Below are 21,313 nucleotides of genomic sequence, written 5' to 3'. Positions count from 1 at the left end.
TGCTGTTGCCTTCTTGTTTTGCTAAACAGTCATGGGTGAATAGACTGCATAGCAGTAGGCTGAGCTGAGGTGTTGGTTAATAGAGTGAAGAAGTCTTTGTTGCCAGTTCTCACTGACTGGGGCCTGTCAGTCAAATTTATAGTCACTGATGGAGCTGATCAGAGTATGCGAGTCTCTTATCAAAGGGAAGGCCTCCTCTTCTAATGTTGGCCCTTTTTACATTACCGGTTCTATAGACCAGTTTCACATACCTGCCTTCAACTATAATAGCCTGCCATATATTACAACAGGAAAGCCATTATAATTTCCAGCCTGTTTGCATTTACATCTTCTGTCTGAAGACTAACAATAAGATCCTGACAGTTTTCAGGCACCCATCACTTTGCCCTGTACCCCTTTTGAAATGTATTTTAAGGCACTGATTACACATGGTAACCCTTGGTGGGTGTATATCTTAAATATTCATTCATTCATTATTTTTCCTGTCTTGTCTGTTCTTTCCAATTTCTGATTAATTTCTTATTTCCAGGTGGTCATCAAGTAAGCTGTATGGTATATGGTACTTTTATACATTTATGCATTGTAAAGAACCTTTAATGGTTTTGAGACGCAGCACCTCAGACAAAAACATAGCTCTGAGGCACCGCCTTTCCATCCTCATTCAAGGGAAGGAACTCCACCTCACGTCCTTAAAAGTAAGGGGGCTGCTTTCTTGTTTCTGTTTTGCATCAGTGAGAGAGGCAGTGAAAGTTTCAGGTTTTGAAATTAAAAAGATAGACAATCATGCCTGAGACATCAGATGTCATTCAAAACAACACTGTTGTGCCTTCCAAGATCTTAATGATCAATCTTGCAGGATAAGGCAGAGCAAAATGTAACAGTATTTACAGATAATAATATATATATAAAGCCATTGGTGATATTACTTGATGTAAACACACAAGTTCACGTATATTTGCTTTTCTCTTTTACCATTAAATTTACAACTCTGTGCAATTTGCTCTTTTCCCTGTTTCTTTGTGCATTATCATTAATGTAAAATATAACAGCAAGACTGCAAAACATTAGTAGATCGGTTATTCATGCCTTTACAGTGTGGTATATTGACATGATGATAAAATTACTTGTTAATATGAAGGACTCACAGGTCTTATACGAAATATGAAATATCAAGAAAATTGTGCCTCTGTTAAGGTTTTGTTACCTAATAGTAAAATTAGAAATTGATGCATTTTTGTAGTACCTAAATTAAAGTGTACCAACCTTTTAAAATGCACCTGAAAATTAGTTTTCTTGTGTCATACACACTACCCAGACTGGAGGAATGGCCCTTTACCTTAGCTAGCAGGATGACACTATTTTTGCTCTACAGGAAGGGCAAGAATCCACTCTGCTGCAGAATTTGCAATTAATTAACAGGGCATTCGACCAAACAAAGCACCCCAGTCCTATCCACTTAAATCTCCCAAAGTAATATCAAATCTTATTTTGAAGGTACCTAAAGGCTTATTATTTATTGACTACTTGGTCATTTATTCCATATATCAATGGTTCCCTGTGTAAAGAAAAATTAATAGTCTTAGTGAAAAATTTACCCATAACAACTTTTCGACCGTGTCCCTGTGTTCTTGTCATACTCGTTTTAATGTAACAGCAGGAATTTTTAGATGTAATCAATGAATTACAGGGTTTGTTTCCTGCCTTGCGCCCTGTGTTGGCTGGGATTGGCTCCAGCAGGCCCCCATGTAGTTAGGATATAGCGGGTTGGATAATGGATGGATATGTGATCCCTCGCTATATTGCGCTTTGACTTTCGCAGCTTCACTCCATTGCAGATTTTATATGTAAGCATATCCAAATATATATATATATCACGGATTTTTTGCTGGTTCACGGATTTCTGCGGACAATGGGTCTTTGAAGAGGACCATTTGACGCTCACTCCTTTGAAGAGGAAGATATGTTTTCATTCTTTTAATTGTGAGATGGAACTGTCATCTCTGGTCTTGTATTGAGCACAGTTTAAACTTTTGAAAAAGAGACAAATGCTTGTTTGCAGTGTTTTAAAGTCCCTGTCTCTACAACCTCCTGTCTTTCTGTGCAAATCTGTGACCTAAGCTAAGCCTGACAATCTAAAAATAACAATATAAACATGATTTTTACCTCACGGATTTTCACCTTTCAAGGGGAGTTATGGAACGCAGCCCCCGCGATCGAGGAGGGATCACTGTATATATATATATATTTCACTGTATGCGTGTCCAGTATATTAATCTACACTGTTGGCCCAATCTCTGTCAAAATTTGTACACTTCCCTTGTTTGATCAGGGGATGGCTGTAGACTATGTCTTGACCCAACATTTTGACAATTGGAGGCACCTTTGGATTTTTAATTATCATTTTTATTACAGTTTGAATGACAGTGCCACCTGGTGGTTCAGAGCAGGTAAAACACAGGAACATATTATAGCCAGACTAGCAGGTAAACAGACCAGAGCTTAAAATGACTTATACATAAAACATTGAGTGTTGCTTCTATTTATAATAAAGTTAGAATAGAACATTAAATACTATAAAAGACAAAATAGTTCACACAAAAACACCATGCAATATGTACGCAAAATATATAGTATACATTACCAGCATAGATAACTATTTGCCTAAAATAGAATTTTTAACTCTTTTTAAATGGTCCTGCTGTCTGAAAGAATGGACTAGAAATTAAAGCTGACCTGGCTGCAGGAGAACAAATGATAATGATGTCACATGGCATCGTCAGCATTGAGAGTTAATGGAAGTGGCTAGGACATGAACAGCTTGTTGAGGAGATCATAATTTGTGCAACACTTACTGCACTTCAGGGCAAACCATAGCAGACTGTCTAATGATGCAGCTAACTGGGTGACAGGCTCATGTGTTGTGACAGCTGAATCTTTAGACATGCAGTCTTCCAGCTGATTCCCTTTGCAGTACGTTTTGCAACTGTACAAATATTTGGACCCTAATTTTCCATGTAAATGCTGCCCTCTGCTTCAGTCCTACTTAAAAAACATGGATAATGTTGACCACAGCCGTTTTTGCCTAAGGGAATAATCATAGGCACATGCTGTTTAAATTAACTATAGATGGCTATTATACAGTGACTAGGAGCTCAATTGCCTTTATTTATCAGCAAGAAAGTGTTGATGACTTGAGTTGTCATTAAGAATGGGTATGTGGGTGTGTTCTGTGGTAGAGCAGCCTTTTCAGAGTTACCTCGTGTCTTGTGCTGTAGGGAAAGAATCCAGCTCCCTGCAGTTCTGAATCTGAGCAAGCAGATATCACAAATAGACGGATGTTTTGAGTTGGACTGGCACAATGGTGATACAATGCTGCCTTAGTCTCATAGAGGAGGCTTAGATTCTCTGCATGATGACTCCATCCAGCTTCCTTTTACATTCTCAAAACATGTATATTTAAGTTTTTAGGGTCACTGTTAAATTCTTACTTGCAAGTATTAATCAACATGCTGTAAATAGTGAGCTTAACAACATTACCTTCAAACTAGTTTTCCCTTTCTGAAAAACCTCAGAACAGGATTTATAGCACTGTCTATCATCATGAGATTCTTTGCAGCCATCATAACACACACAATTTGCAATCCCTACAGGTACCATGTCTGCAACATGGCTAAGTTGCTGTAAACTGGCTCAATGTGATAGGATGCAGGTGTTTGTGCTCCACAGTGGTCTGGCACATCGTTTGAGGTTTGTTCAAATTTTGTGCAAATGCTGCTGGGATATGTTCCAGCTTCCTGTGACTCTGTAAAGTAAATACTAGGTTCAGAAAGTGGATTTATTTTCCAAGTAGAACTTGTTCACTTCCAGAGGAGTCATGGTATAGGACAAAGTTAGGCATAAAATATGAAATACTGATATGTGTAAATGCTTCTGTGAGCTTGAATCCTAAGGCTGGCTGTTGGTTGCTCCAATGCATATTTTAGGTTGATTAGCAATTCCAAGCTGGCATCATTGTAAGGAAGTGTATGTGGTTGGGGACGGTAGTAGACTTGTGCTCCATCCTGAGACATTTTCTGTCTAGATAGGCTTCTTTCTCCCATGACCCTCAATTGAATTAAGCAAGTTTGAGAATATTGTGTTTTGAATATTTACTTCATATGTGCCTGCACTCACAGTTAGCAACATACTATCTTAGAAATTTCTGTATCTTTCGATAAAATATGAAGGGAAACATATATTCAGCTTTCCATTCAAAAAAAAGCACAGGTTTCTAAGGGCAAGTGTGCATGGGTTTAATATATTGAGATGTGTGAGCCCCTGTGTTGCACCCCAAAACACAAGGCTGAATCTCAGTACTTTAGATCAACCTTATTCAACTTGAAACAGGAACAGCATAGTTATTATTTGTAGTGGGATCTACCACTCTCCTTCCTATACACAGACACAACAATCAGGCAGGGTCATGACCAGGTTAATGGCCAAGTAATACTGTTCCCTGCATTTACAATATTTCTTGTATCACCCATCAACAGCAGGCACTTATAATGCGACCGCTATCTTTTAGGATTTATTTTTGCAGTGAGCTGCTACAGTGCTGGGAGCCTGCGGTTGCCTCAGTGACCAATATGCTGTCTTCCACAGACGTGGTGATCGCGCTTTGGATACTCTTTGGTGTGTCATCCCTTTGTGGGGAGCCCCAAAAGAGTTTAGAAACCTTACAATGTCAAATGGGTTACTATAGTTTTAAAACATGGGATACTATCTCTCAAGTTCTTGTTTTTATTTAGTTTTCAACTTGTGGGTTGTATGCAGATGTGCTTTCTGTAAACATAAACGTGTGCTGGAACTGGGGAGTCCTCTACAGCGTACAGTGGTGTGAAAAACTATTTGCCCTCTTCCTGATTTCTTATTCTTTTGCATGTTTGTCACACAAAATGTTTCTGATCATCAAACACATTTAAGCATTAGTCAAATATAACACAAGCAAACACAAAATGCAGTTTTTAAATGATGGTTTTTATTATTTAGGGAGAAAAAAAATCCAAACCTACATGGCCCTGTGTGAAAAAGTAATTGCCCCCTTGTTAAAAAATAACCTAACTGTGGTGTATCACACCTGAGTTCAATTTCCATAGCCAACCCCAGGCCTGATTACTGCCACACCTGTTTCAATCAAGAAATCACTTAAATAGGAGCTGCCTGACACAGAGAAGTAGACCAAAAGCACCTCAAAAGCTAGACATCATGCCAAGATCCAAAGAAATTCAGGAACAAATGAGAACAGAAGTAATTGAGATCTATCAGTCTGGTAAAGGTTATAAAGCCATTTCTAAAGCTTTGGGACTCCAGCGAACCACAGTGAGAGCCATTATCCACAAATGGCCAAAACATGGAACAGTGGTGAACCTTCCCAGGAGTGGCCGGCAAACCAAAATTACCCCAAGAGCGCAGAGACGACTCATCCGAGAGGTCACAAAAGACCCCAGGACAACGTCTAAAGAACTGCAGGCCTCACTTGCCTCAATTAAGGTCAGTGTTCACGACTCCACCATAAGAAAGAGACTGGGCAAAAACGGCCTGCATGGCAGATTTCCAAGACGCAAACCACTGTTAAGCAAAAAGAACATTAGGGCTCGTCTCAATTTTGCTAAGAAACATCTCAATGATTGCCAAGACTTTTGGGAAAATACCTTGTGGACTGATGAGACAAAAGTTGAACTTTTGGAAGGCAAATGTCCCGTTACATCTGGCGTAAAAGGAACACAGCATTTCAGAAAAAGAACATCATACCAACAGTAAAATATGTTGGTGGTAGTGTAATGGTCTGGGGTTGTTTTGCTGCTTCAGGACCTGGAAGGCTTGCTGTGATAGATGGAACCATGAATTCTACTGTCTACCAAAAAATCCTGAAGGAGAATGTCCGGCCATCTGTTCGTCAACTCAAGCTGAAGCGATCTTGGGTGCTGCAACAGGACAATGACCCAAAACACACCAGCAAATCCACCTCTGAATGGCTGAAGAAAAACAAAATGAAGACTTTGGAGTGGCCTAGTCAAAGTCCTGACCTGAATCCAATTGAGATGCTGTGGCATGACCTTAAAAAGGCGGTTCATGCTAGAAAACCCTCAAATAAAGCTGAATTACAACAATTCTGCAAAGATGAGTGGGCCAAAATTCCTCCAGAGCGCTGTAAAAGACTCATTGCAAGTTATCGTAAACACTTGATTGCAGTTATTGCTGCTAAGGGTGGCCCAACCAGTTATTTGGTTCAGGGGGCAATTACTTTTTCACACAGGGCCATGTAGGTTTGGATTTTTTCTCCCTAAATAATAAAACCATCATTTAAAAACTGCATTTTGTGTTTACTTGTGTTATATTTGACTAATGGTTTAATGTGTTTGATGATCAGAAACATTTTGTGTGACAAACATGCAAAAGAATAAGAAATCAGGAAGGGGGCAAATAGTTTTTCACACCACTGTATCTTCAACCTGAGCCTGGAACAGGGGAGAGTCCCGAGGCTTGGGAAAACATCTTGCATCACCCCCAGTCCCAAAAGTATCACGACCTGGTGAGCTGAATGACTTCAGGCCTGTCGCCCTGAAATCACATGTAATGAAGACCATGGAGCGGCTGCTGCTTCACCACCTGAGGCCACAGATCCGCCAACGCTGTCGACCCTCTGCATTTCGCATACCAAGAGAAGGTGGGATTGGAGGATGCCATCATCTATATGCTACACCGATCCCTCTCCCACTTGGACAGAGGCAGTGGTGCTGTAAGAATAAAGTTTCTCAACACCATCAAGCCTCTGCTCCTCAGGGACAAACTGACAGAGATGGTAGTAGATTCATGCCTGGTGGCATGGATCGTGGACTATCTTACAGACAGACCTCAGTATGTGTGTCTCGGGAACTGCAGGTCTGACATTGTGGTCAGCAACACAGGAGCACCGCAGGGTACTGTACTTTCTCTGGTCCTGTTCAGCCTATATACATCGGACTTCCAATACAACTCAGAGTCCTGCCTTGTGCAAAAGTTCATTGACAACGCTGCTATCGTGGCCTGCATCAGGAGTGGGCAGAAGGAGGAGTATAGGAACCTAATCAAAGACTTTGTTAAATGGTGCGACTCAAACCATCTACAGCTGAACACCAGCAAAACCAAAGAGCTGGTGGTGGATTTTAGGAGGCCAAGGCCCCTCATGGACCTTGTGATCATCAGAGGTGACTGTGTGCAGAGGGTGCAGACCTATAAATACCTGGGAGTGCAGCTGGATGATAACTTGGACTGAACTGCCAATATTGATGCTCTGTGCAAGAAAAGACATGGCCGACTATACTTTCTTAGAAGGCTGGCGTCCTTTAACATCTGCAATAAGATGATGCAGATGTTCTATCAGACGGTTGTGGCGAGCGCCCTCTTCTACGTGGTGGTGTGCTGAGGAGGCAGCATAAAGGAGAGGAACGCCTCACGCCTGGACAAACTGGTGAGGAAGGCAGGCTCTATTGTAGGCACGGAGTTGGACAGTTTGACATCCATGGCAGAGCGCCGGGCGCTGACCAGGCTCCTCTCAGTCATGAAGAATCCACTGCATCCACTGAACAGGATCATCTCCAGACAGAGGAGCAGCTTCAGCGACAGAATGCTGTCACCGTCCTGCTGCACTGACAGAATGAGGAGATCGTTCCTCCCCACACTATGTGACTCTTCAATTCCACCCGGGGGTAAACGTTAATATTATACAAAGTTATTGTCTGTTATATCTGCATTTTTATCACTCTTTAATTTAATATTGTTTTTTATCAGTATGCTGCTGCTGGAGTATGTGAATTTCCCCTTGGGATTAATAAAGTATCTATCTATCTATCTATCTATCTATCTATCTAAATATGGAACTGTATTTAACAACAACAGTTATTTATATAGAACATTTTCATACAAACAGTAGCTCAAAGTGCTTTACATAATAACATCTGTCTTCATTTACAGTTTCAGATGTTCAGTATGGAAAACTAGGATCCAATGTAACTCTTGTGTGCAGCGAATCCAGAAATGGGTGAGTGACACTTTTAACATTCATGAGGGAAATGTATTATCAGAGTACAAAAGAAAGGAAGAATGAATGTGAAAAATTATTCAGGCATCCTCTTAGCTCCCTTCTGCCCCACAGCTCCAGGTATCTGGATTTGATTCTTGCACCAGGCACTGTATGATATTTATACATTCTTCTTATCTTAACATTCATTTTATCTTGGTTATTTATATTTCTTTTTACTATTGCAGGTTATTCTGTTTGGATGCTTTAAAATGGCCACGTTTGAGTGTACATGAATGTCCAGCTGAACTGATGTCCTTTTTGTGATTGTTTTCTGTGTTGCGTTTATTGCCACCAATTTAGGCTTTCTGCAACCCTGCACTGGAATACACAGGTCCAGAAAATGGATTGATGATTAAAAAATGGACTTAAGATATGCACCATGGAGATGTAGTAGTAACTATAATTAGCATTTCTGCTTCACAGAAACAGGGTCATATGTTTGATTAATGGCTAGCTAACTGTAGAATTTGCACATTTTCTGTGTCAGTATGTGCTTTTCTCACATCTTTCACTTTTCTCCCGCATCCCAAGTACATCCAGATTAGGTTAACTGCTACTTGGAAATTAGCCTGGTATAAGTTATTATGGGTGTGTGAGTTATTGTGATCTGCAGTGCACTCTCATCCCATTCAGTGCTGATTTTTGACTTGGACCTGGCATATGATCAAGTGCAGAAAAAGGATAAATGAAAAGTACTACAATGAAACTTGCTTTTAAATTAATTATTGTTGTTGGCTGGTCTCTGACAATTACATATCTAAAAATAAAGCTGGACAAATGCCAGTCGAGTGAATGTACTTCCTGAAGTATGGGTGGCTTAATGGCAACACAAAGGAGTAAGTAATGTACAATGCTGAAAAAACAAGTAGAATTTCTTTGTTGACGTACATCTCATCTACTTGCACTATTTTCTCCCTCTTCATAATGAATTAACTATCCATCCATCCATCTATTATCCAACCCACTATATCCTAACTACAGGGTTATGGGGGTCTGCTGGAGCCAATCCCATCCAACACAGGGCGCAAGGTAGGGAAAAAACCCTGGGCAGGGCGCTAGCCCACCGCAGGGCACACACACACCAAGCACACACTAGGGACAATTTAGAATTGCTGGACTGACTATTTTGTGGTTTCTTTAATTTTCTCTGGGGTGTTTGGTGTTACCATAGAATATTAGAGAATGACAAATTTTGCTGCCTTTTTTCTTTCTACTGTCAGAGCATCATTGAATAAGCTAAAACTAAGCGTTATAGATGACAGTATTCATTAAATGTAACTTTTAAATTGCTCTTTTATCTTTAACATAAACCCCCAAATATTGTGATTTCATTAAAGGTAAATTTAGTCATTAGTTTATTAAGGCGACCTATAGGTGGTAAATCACATTTTTCTGTAATATTTCATACTAGCCAACCCGCAGCGTACCATACGCCGCATAATCAGGCCGCTTTTTTAATGATTTTTAAGCACAGGGAGAGAATTAACATTTGAAAAATCGGTAATGTAATAAATCAGCAAGAAAAGCAACATTGTAACAATGCACGGAACGAACCAACACACAATCGTTCGTGACTGAAAACTGGCGGACCGCCCTCGTGCCTTCTCCTGCCAGACAGAGGGATGGGGGTGCACGGCGCGGAGTATGGAACGGGAGGAGAGGAGAAAGACGTCCATTCAGCTCCGTCCGTCATGCTAGTCTGCTGATTTCTCGTTCAGTATGCAGTGCCCGTTCATGTGCCCACCTCCAACTCGTCACTTGAGTCGTCGTCCTTACACAGTCCAGATGTACCTGTGACTGACGTAGACTTTTCAATGCTCTGTGCTGTTTTGGCCGCTCTTCTATATATAATCCACCAAGACACCCGACCATGGTAGTAGCGAGGTGGGAGGGGGGTGTGAACAAAGGGTTGGGACGCAACCAGTGGGAGCGTATGAGTCGCACTTAGTGGGAATTCCACGGCTTGCAACCTGAATGGGGTTCAACTGCTTACCCACGCCTCTCTGCGCTGGGTAGACACATGGTTAATCTCATGCATAATTATTTATTGAATGCTAAACACTTCTGGAAAGACACAGATGTCTAAAATGGGTTGGTGTGAGAATACAACAGTAAGTGAATGAAAAGATGGAACTCCGGAGAGAGCAAAATACAACACAATAGTGAACCCATGGCATAACAAACGCCGCGTGGCTCAGACGTGCATGTGGACTCTTACCACAGACGAAAGGGACTAACTGGGTGGTCAGTGAGTTTTTGCGTGCGGACAAATGGGCAGGCAGTGTGAATGCCCAGAGAGCGAGGGTAGACGCCGGCCGGTGAAAAAGGAGTGTTGGTGGGCAGGAAAACGTCTTTCGTGTTCCTGCAGGAGCATCTAAGAAGACGCATGTTTGTCGCGGATGCGAATAGCTGTATGTAGCGTGTAAAACAGTTTGCTATGTTGCACGCGGTCGTGCGTCATAACTGAAAACTCGGTTTTTAAAGACTGCTTACTTCATTGTGCTTTAACCTCAGTTGTAAAGGATTGTTTTAAGGATCCCACGGGATACCCCTCGCAAACTGTTTTACACGCTGCATATGGCGATTCACCTCCACGAGAAACATGCCTCTATGAACAGTCAATGTAGCTCGGAAGTGCATGACATGCACATGACATTAACCTGACCTCCACTGCATGTGGCCTCTATGACAGACGAATATAAATGACACCATTTTTTCTGTGTCGTTGTGTCTGAGTTGGTGGGCGTGGCCCTGCGAGTTGTCATCGTATCCAATGGTCTTGGAGATGGTGGGCGTGGCTCCTTCCTGTGTGCACCATAGGTGTCTCACTTGTCGGCGGCTTAGTGAATCCACGCCCCTTCCGGCGTGCTTTCGATGGTTGTCTTGCCTTAGTGAATTCTATATATAGATGGTCAATCTCCCCCTCAATATTTTTTGGTTAATGGGGTGCTAAGGGAAAGCAATACATAGCCAGTGCCTTTCAGAATACACAAACTGACTAGTAAAATAGCAATAGCTACAAGGATTCTGTGCAAATGGCATTTGAGTACATCCCACAAGTCATTATGATTGCAGTATACAGTATTACAATATTTTGTGATGAAAGTGGTGAATGGTGAGCGTGTAGCCAATGCCTTTTAACACTAGAATTACCAGAGCCTACGAAAAAACTCGTAATTCCGTCCCATCTTAAACTGCTTCTTAAATCCCTTCACACCTCTCCGCCAGCGCCCTTTGTCTTCTAAATGTGCTGATAAAGAGAAGCTTGGAGCAGCCGGCTATTCCATCCCCCCACCAATTTAGAACGTGCACGAACTTCTCTCAGCTCATGCCTTGATTGAGTATCTGGGAGTGAAGTGGAGTTTTAGAGTGGAAATAATAGATCGTTGTTTGGAACACACGCATTTCATGTCTGTTCCGTTTCTACAGTAATCTGTGTCAACACATTGTTAAAACAGAAACTTTTTTATATTCTAGTAGTAGATGACAAAATGTAGGCATAAACTATATAATGTATGAAGCCTGAAGTCCAAATAGCAAAGAAACATTTTCACAAGAATAACACAATTGCACTTTTATTCAAAATATAACTGCAGAAACAAAAGCCGCCTTTAACATGCGACATTGACACCAGTTTACTGTAACTGCCTCCGTGGTTCAATAGATTCAGCCCCCGCTTGGGAATCAAGGTCACGGTTCGATCCTGCGCTCCTCCGTTTTGAGAAGTAAACTGCTCTTAGTCTTACTGTTTTAGAATAAAAGCATACATTTGATTTCAGTCTGTAACAGCCGGTGCAATTTATGATCCTTGTAAAGGTTAGCTTTTTTTTTATTCACTTTTCATTCTCTCAGTCGCTCAGAATCAATCCATACAACCCCATCTGACACGGCTGTTTTCACTAAAGACGCTTATAGCTCTGCAGTGTACCACGATGCATACTAACGCCAACCGAAGGTTCTGACACACAAACGCTGGCGAAGCTGCCTTCTTCGTATCTCACCGTCACTTGCTTTTCTTTTATTCAGTTTTATTGAGTGTTCCTGCCAGTCCCCGCATGTTGCTGTATGCTTTTCTTTTGTACCCAGGACATGCAGAGGAAAGAATGGTAAAGACCAGTAACTTCGGCGCTATATGCAATCATCAGACACTCCCCATCTGCCCGTGTCACTCAAACACAGGAACATATATTGGTGTAAAAGTATAACAAAAGTGCACTTTTATTCAAGTGCACTTTTTCCATCGCCTTTTCCTGTAAGAAGCAGTGTACACACTTCTCTCTATGCTGTGGTTTCTATTACACACCTGAAAGAAAGAGACAATATATGTGAAAATATAATCGCACTAATGCAATATTATTTGAAAACGAACAGCGCCAGATCGGGTGTGAATTTATGCAGGAACTGGAAATTCTCTGATGCGGACCTTCCCCAGGGAAGAAAGTACAGTGTCAGGTGCTCATTCAGTGTAATAGAAACCATAGCACAGAGAGGTGTGTACCCGGCAACCAGTACACGGTCGTAAATGTAGGAAGGACGGTCCTTGGGTGTGTGGGAACTGTTAATATTTGAATGTGATGATTTTATATAGCACGGAATGAAAATCTGCACTTTTTAGCATTGCACCATGCAAGCTGTCGATCAATCGCCTACTGTAACTTGCTTTCTTTTTCTTCGGTTATACAGGTAGTTTTGAATAAAAGTGCACTTGTTTTGTTTGCGAAATGAAGTGTCTGCGCACTTTTCGTGGCATTACACGTGTATTTTTGAGCATGCCCGCTTGAGCAGTATAAAAGTATTGAAAAGTATAACAAAACAACGGGCAGATGGGGAGTGTCTGATGATTGCATATAGCGCCGAACTTACTGCTCTTTACTATTCTCTCCTCTGCGTGCCCTGGAGTACAAAAGAAACAGAATACAGACGCTATAGCTCTGTTGTACCACGATGCATACTAACGCCCCAGGTTCTGACACACAGACGCTGGCGAAGCTGCCTTCTTCGTATCTCACCGTCACTTGATTTTCTTTTTATTCAGTTTTATTGAGTGTTCCTGCCAGTCCCCGCATGTTGCTGTATGCTGGATATGTTCACATGTATTGTCTCTTTCTTTCAGGTGTGTAATAGAAACCACAGCATAGAGAGAAGTGTGTACACTGCTTCTTACAGGAAAAGGCGATGGAAAAAGTGCACTTGAATAAAAGTGCACTTTTGTTATACTTTTACACCAATATATGTTCCTGTGTTTGAACGACACGGGCAGATGGGGAGTGTCTGATGATTGCATATAGCGCGGTTACTGGTCTTTACCATTCTTTCCTCTGCATGTCCTGGAGTACAAAAGAAAAGCATACAGCAACATGCGGGACTGGCAGGAACACTCAATAAAACTGAATAAAAAGAAAAGCAAGTGACGGTGAGATACGAAGGCAGCTTCGCCAGCGTTTGTTTGTCAGAACCCGGGGGGGGAGGGGCTGGGGTGTTGGCGTTAGTATGCATCGTGGTACACTGCAGAGCTATAGCGCGTCTTTAGTGAAAACAGCCGTGTCAGATGGGGTTGTATGGATTGATTCTGAACGCACTGAGAGAATGAAAAGTGAAAAAAAAAAAGCTAACCTTTACAAGGATCATAAATTGCACCGCTGTTACAGACTGAAATCAAATGTATGCTTTTATTCTAAAACAGTAAGAGTAAGAGCAGTTTACTTCTCAAAACGGAGGGGCGCAGGATCGAACTCGTGACTCTTGATTCAAGCGGGGCTGATCTATTGAACCACGGAGGCAGTTACAGTAAACTGGTGTCAATGTCGCATGTTAAGGCGGCTTTTTGTTTCTGCAGTTATATTTTTGAATAAAAGTGCAATTGTGTTATTCTTGTGAAAATGTTTCTTTGCTATTTGGACTTCAGGCTTCATACATTATATAGTTTATGCCTACATTTTGTCATCTACTACTAGAATATAAAAAACGTTTTTGTTTTAACACTAGAATTACCAGAGCCTACGAAAAAACTCGTAATTCCGTCCCACCTTAAACTGCTTCTTAAATCCTTCACACCTCTCCGCCAGCGTCCTTTGTTCTCTAAATGTGCTGATAAAGAGAAGCTCGAGCAGCCGGTATTCCATCCCCACCAATTTAGAACGTGCACGAACTTCTCTCAGCTCATGCCTTGATTGAGTATCTGGGAGTGAAGTGGAGTTTTAGAGTGGAAATAATAGATCGTTGTTTGGAACACACGCATTTCATGTCTGTTCCGTTTCTACAGTAATCTGTGTCAACACATTGTTAAAACAGAAACTTTTTTATATTCTAGTAGTAGATGACAAAATGTAGGCATAAACTATATAATGTATGAAGCCTGAAGTCCAAATAGCAAAGAAACATTTTCACAAGAATAACACAATTGCACTTTTATTCAAACATATAACTGCAGAAAGAAAAAGCCGCTTTAACATGCGACATTGACACCAGTTTACTATAACTGACTCCGTGGTTCAATAGATACAGCCCCGCTTGGAATCAATCCTGCGCTCCTCCCTTTTGAGAAGTAAACTGTTCTTAGTCTTACTGTTTTAGTATAAAAACATACATTTGATTTCAGTCTGTAACACTTTTCACTCTCTCAGTCGCGTTCAGAATCAATCCATACAACCCCATCTGACACGGCTGTTTTCACTAAAGACGCGCTATAGCTCTGCAGTGTACCACGATGCATACTAACGCCACCCCAAGCCCCGGGTCTGACACACAAACGCTGGCGAAGCTGCCTTCTTCATATCTCACCGTCACTTGCTTTTCGTTTTATTGAGTGTTCCTGCCAGTCCCGCATGTTGCTGTATGCTTTTTCTTTTGCACCCAGGACATGCAGAAGAAAGAATGGTAAAGACCAGTAACTTCGGCGCTATATGCAATCATCAGACACTCCCCATCTGCCCGTGTCGCTCAAACACAGGAACATATATTGGTGTAAAGTATAACAAAAGTGCACTTTTATTCAAGTGCACTTTTTCCATCGCTTTTTCTGTAAGAAGCAGTGTACACACTTCTCTATGCTGTGGTTTCTATTACACACCTGAAAGAAAGAGACAATACATATGAACATATCCAGCATACAGCAACATGCGGGGACTGGGTGGGGGGGGGAGGCGTTAGTATGCATCGTGGTACAGCACAGAGCTATAGCGCGTCTGTATTCTGTTTCTTTTGTACTCCAGAGGAGAGAATAGTAAAGAGCAGTAAGTTCGCGCTATATGCAATCATCAGACACTCCCCATCTGCCCGTTGTTTTGTTATACTTTTCAATACTTTTATACTGCTCAAACGGGCATGCTCAAAAATACACGTGTAATGCCACGAAAAGTGCACGCAGACACTTCATTTCAAAACAAAACAAGTGCACTTTTATTCAAAACTACCTGTATAACCAAGAAAAAGAAAGCAAGATACAGTAGGCGATTGATACGACATCTTGCATGGTGCAATGCTAAGAAGTGAAGATTTTCATTCCGTGCTATATAAAATCATCACATTCAAATATTAACAGTTCCACACACCCAAGGACCGTCCTTCCTACATTTACGACACGGTACTTGTTGCCGTGTACACACCTCTCTGTGCTATGGTTTCTATTACACTGAATGAGCACCTGACACTGTACTTTCTTCCCTGGGGGAAGGTCCCGCATCAGAGAATTTCCAGTTCCTGCATAAATTCACACCCGATCTGACGCTGTTCGTTTTCAAATAATATTGCATTAGTGCGATTATATTTTCACATATATTGTCTTTCTTTCAGGTGTGTAATAGAAACCACAGCATAGAGAGAAGTGTGTACATTGCTTCTTACAGGAAAAGGCGATGGAAAAAGTGCACTTGAATAAAAGTGCACTTTTGTTATACTTTTACACCAATATATGTTCCTGTGTTTGAACGACACGGGCAGATGGGGAGTGTCTGATGATTGCATATAGCTACCGGTTACTGGTCTTTACCATTCTTTCTTCTGCATGTCCTGGGTGCAAAAGAAAAGCATACAGCAACATGCGGGACTGGCAGGAACACTCAATAAAACGAAAAGCAAGTGACGGTGAGATATGAAGAAGGCAGCTTCGCCAGCGTTGTGTGTCAGAACCGGGGCGTTAGTATGCATCGTGGTACACTGCAGAGCTATAGCGTCTTTAGTGAAAACAGCCGTGTCAGATGGGGTTGTATGGATTGATTCTGAACGCGATTGAGAGAGTGAAAAGTGAATAAAAAAAAAAAAAAAGCTAACCTTTAAAAAGATCATAAATTGCACCGGCTGTTACAGACTGAAATCAAATGTATGTTTTTATTCTAAAACAGTAAGACTAAGAACAGTTTACTTCTCAAAAGGGAGGAGCGCAGGATCGAACCCGTGACCCCTTGATTCCCAAGCGGGGGCTGTATCTATTGAACCACGGAGTCAGTTATAGTAAACTGATGTCAATGTCGCATGTTAAGGCGGCTTTTTCTTTCTGCAGTTATATGTTTGAATAAAAGTGCAATTGTGTTATTCTTGTGAAAATGTTTCTTTGCTATTTGGACTTCAGGCTTCATACATTATATAGTTTATGCCTACATTTTGTCATCTACTACTAGAATATAAAAAAAGTTTCTGTTTTAACAATGTGTTGACACAGATTACTGTAGAAACGGAACAGACATGAAATGCGTGTGTTCCAAACAACGATCTATTATTTCACTCTAAAACTCCACTTCACTCCCAGATACTCAATCAAGGCATGAGCTGAGAGAAGTTCGTGCACGTTCTAAATTGGTGGGGGGATGGAATAGCCGGCTTCTCTTTATCAGCACATTTAGAAGACAAAGGGCGCTGGCGGAGAGGTGTGAAGGGATTTAAGAAGCAGTTTAAGGTGGGACGGAATTACGAGTTTTTTCGTAGGCTCTGGTAATTCTAGTGTTAACAATGTGTTGAAACAGATTACTGTAGAAACTGAACAGACATGAAATGCGTGTGTTCCAAATAACGATCTATTATTTCCACTCTAAAACTCCACTTCACTCCCAGATACTCAATCAAGGCATGAGCTGAGAGAAGTTCGTGCACATTCTAAATTGGTGGGGGGATGGAATAGCCGGCTGCTCGAAGCTTCTCTTTATCAGCACATTTAGAAGACAAAGGGCGCTGGCGGAGAGGTGTGAAGGGATTTAAGAAGCAGTTTAAGGTGGGACGGAATTACGAGTTTTTTCGTAGGCTCTGGTAATTCTAGTGTTAAAAGACACTGCCTGAACAAGGTTTTTTTTATTTAGAATTTTGAAGCAGAAGCCAGACATATTTATCTTTTTATTATATCATCCCTATTGATAACTGATGTAAATAAATCAGCATTCAAGAAAATGCCATTTCTGTTCTGTCAGAATGTATTCAGGATTCCACTTCATACCTGTAGATTGTCCCTGCAGTGTCTAGAAAGGTAAATGGACTAAGGTGGGCACAGTGATAGGCCCCTCATCATATTCTTCTTGTTCCAGTGGTTTGCACAGACTCTGCATACATCAGCAGGAGATGCTGCCCACTAGCAACACTCTTTGCCATCTGTCTGATTGGTTTTTCGTCACTCTCCTGTATTCTTTATACACCCTTTCCTGCAATCGATGCCACTGGGTGAAGCAGGAAAACACATTTTTGGCCTGTCATTTTAGATTTCTTTGTAACATGTATACAAACATAAATTAAGCTGAACCTAGTCAGCATGCCCCATGGCACCTTTCTTTTTTGTTTTGATAAGATCCTTAGAGCAATTCTTTTCATGGCTGCAGTTAGTCTTTTTTTTTTTTTTGTTTTTGCTTTACAGCCAATGAGAAAGTCTAAGTCATGTAATACAACTATTGACTTGAGTGCACATGACACCCTCTATGAACCTTCTGGTTTTGTTTAGTTTTAAAATACATTGTTTCCATTCTAGGTAATGTAGCAAAGTAAACTGCAGGCCATGGCAGGTGATTAACACATTTTGTCCTTATACACTGTGATAACATCACTCTTCTTATGCTTGTAGCAGCTCTTTTAGAAGACAAAAGCATTCTCCAATTGTTTAATTTAAACCTATTTTTTTGTCTTTTACAATATGCAGTAAATGAAGTAAAATGAGAAAAGATTCACTCTCCTAGGGTGGAAACTGCTATATGTGTAACACTATAACTTTGTTCTTTATAAGCGATAATAAACTGTTTAGAGAGCTCTAAATTGGCTTGAGTAAATAAAGGATTGTTCATTGCAATGGATTGGGACTTCAGGGCTGGTTGCTTTTTTGTGAAAAAGGCTTCCAAAATAAGCTTCAATTCCTCCACTGTTCTGGAATTGGATAATCATGGATGAGATATTACTATTGTTATATTATACCATTCATATGTTATTTCGGGACAGCAGTTCACCTTCAACAAATCAGGTTAATCTCTAATATAAAACCGGGACTTTACTGAATGTATACATAACAGATCCACTGTACACAGGCTGTGCACTAGTCTTCATGCATGTACTGTACTGCTGAGTATTACTGTATGTAATGTGACATATGAATGAAAGTTGATAAATGTAAAGGATATTTTCTATCTACTGCAAGGCACACATACACACACACACACAAACACACTTACTGAGTGCCAGTTTAGAGTTTAAACTTATCTTAACATGTGCATCTTTGGGATGTGGGAGGAAAATTAGAGGACCTGAAGAAAAGTTAGTTTACAGGGAATACTTGCTTTTGATTTATCAGTTTGTTCGCTGTCAGTAATTGTGTTTTCCAAATGTTGCATCCAAGAACTCTCTTATAGCACTACACTTAATGCTAGCAATGTTGTTTTACTTTAAGTATTTGTCATCGTATACTTAGAGCTGAACTTTTAAGCAGAAGTCGGCTTTGCAAAGAATACACTGAACTGCATTTAACAGGTTATTTTCAAATGCTATACCTATATGTCTTACCAAAATAACCAGAAAACACAATAGTTTGTATGTTTGTTTGCTTTTACATGACCATTCAGGATTACATTTGGCAAACAGTTGACAAATTGGGGGCTAGGCTGAATTTATTTCCCAGCCACTGTGTGGAGTTTGTGCTTCTCCCAGTTTTCAGGTGTGCCATTTCCAGGTACATCAGCTTCCTCTCACATCACAAAATCTTAAATGTTATGTTAATTGGTATTTCTAAATAAACTCAATATGAGTGAACATTCGTGTGCTGTTGTTGACTGGCTCCAGCCTTGTACCTGATACTTTCTGTAACCCTATAATGTTCCACATGGGCTAAGAAAATTTGACGAATGGATCACTTATACCATTTTAGTCTGAATTTTGGAATTCAGTTATTAAATGTGACCACTATTTTTCTTATAGTTTGAGTAAACATACACCTAATGAAAATGAATGTTATATTCATTTGCAAATGTATATAAATATTGTTACTCACAAAATGTTAAATTGAAACATTTTAACCAAAATGTTAAAGTTTTTGTTATCAGCTGCACACAATAATAACATAATTGAACACTTCTGTACATTGCAAGTCCTGTGTATATTTTGCATTCAATTATCTTCATTTATATTTGTAGCTGGAAGCGTCTTGTTCATTTTCTCAGAGATGTAAAACTGGACAGAATTATCATAACAGTATATCACAGTGAAAAAATTTTGATGTGAATGTCACTAGGCTTCATGCCTAGGAACCAATTTACCCGAACTATTAAATAACATTTCAGTAATTATTTACTGCTCTGATGCTAATCTTTCTGATTATAAAATAGGTCATTACAATAGCAATTGATGAGAAGAATTCATAATTAATTGCAGAATTACGTTATTTGAAAGTTCCTCCAGAATGCCTTTTTCTCTTGCACAATTTGGCTCAAAAACTAATCAAGCACTGTATCATCTCATAACAGGGTTAAGAATCAAGTTTGGTATAGTTTCCATCCAGTCATTTTAGCTCTTGACTGTCCTCAAGAAACTGTGACACACAGACACACATATCATTGAGATATCAATGTTTTAGGTAACAGGGGACCCTAAAATGTGGAGATCCATCAAAAACCTGAGATCGAAATTTATGACGAATCTAAAGTTTCGTTCGTCTCTCATAGACGATAGGTTACGGTAGAGGTGGGTGCAAAGCAAAAATTGAATAATATGCACTAGTAGCCTGCAGAAAAAAATAATATCTCATAAGCATTACATCACATAGCAGAGATTTTGGTTGTATAATCTTTTGAGTATTTTAAGAACACTATCACAGACACATACAACATAAGAAACTTGACAAATAAGAAGAGACCATTCAGTCCATCAAGCCTGTTTTTTAGGTAATAGCTAAGCTGTCCCACACAAGATGATATAGCAAGGTTTATTCTGTAGATATAGTGTCACATATTACAGCAGAATCACATAAACTCCTCATGCTGCCCTAACAGGCCTTGCAGTTGGTTTTGCAAGCTATCATATGTCACATGTCTTTCTGTGCAATGTCAGTCCATGCCCATTTGATCTGGAGGCCCAACCTGACTGTGGCTGGACATGGAAGACATGCCATCCCATTCAGTTCCATACATGCTTAATCAGGTAGAAGTCTAGTGAGTGGGCTGGCCAAATGAGCTAACAAATAGTCTCTAGAGCACATTGAGTTGCTCTGGCGGTATGTGGATGGGCATTGTGTTGCTGGAAGAACACACCTCTCCATTTCACACTAGAACAGGATGAAGAAAATATCGCATAGTGCAGTTCATGGCCCCTTCCACAAACCCCAGGCATAAGTGAACACTGCTGCTGACTGCCGCCCATACCATGACACCTAGCATGGGCTGTTTGTCTCACAGGCATATACTTGTTACAAGAGGTGCTCACCAGGTTCTCCATTGGAAATATTCACAACACATGACAACATGATCTGAGTGGGCACGTCTCATACACTCTGCTGTTTTCATTTGATCAGGCACAGCTTCCATTATGATATTTGGGTTTTGACATGCAGTCCAGAATCACATCTCCATACCATTGTTGCCAACGCTGAAACACTGTGGACTGCTCCCATCTAACTGGTTCCACAATTTGTTGATTAGACTATCCTGCTTTGTGAACACCCAGTATGTAGCCCCACTCAAACTCCATTAAAAGCATGAAGAGTGCCCGAAGATATCTCCCAGGAATTAACAACACTTCACAGTGTACTACATAGAATATGAA

The 21,313-nt window shown here is 40.5% G+C and overlaps 1 protein-coding gene across 1 annotated transcript in view; it reads left to right on the top strand.

The window, feature by feature from the left end:
- il11ra (interleukin 11 receptor, alpha) overlaps positions 1-21,313 on the top strand; it is a 190,222-nt gene that overhangs the window by 124,956 nt on the left and 43,953 nt on the right. The window contains exon 3 of the mRNA XM_039759653.1: positions 7,993-8,059. Coding sequence (XP_039615587.1) covers positions 7,993-8,059 — 67 coding nt within the window. The remainder of the gene's footprint in view (positions 1-7,992; positions 8,060-21,313) is intronic.

Source organism: Polypterus senegalus, chromosome 7 (genome assembly GCF_016835505.1).
Source record: "Polypterus senegalus isolate Bchr_013 chromosome 7, ASM1683550v1, whole genome shotgun sequence".
Lineage (NCBI taxonomy): Eukaryota > Metazoa > Chordata > Cladistia > Polypteriformes > Polypteridae > Polypterus > Polypterus senegalus.
This window is presented reverse-complemented; position numbering and strand designations above follow the sequence as displayed.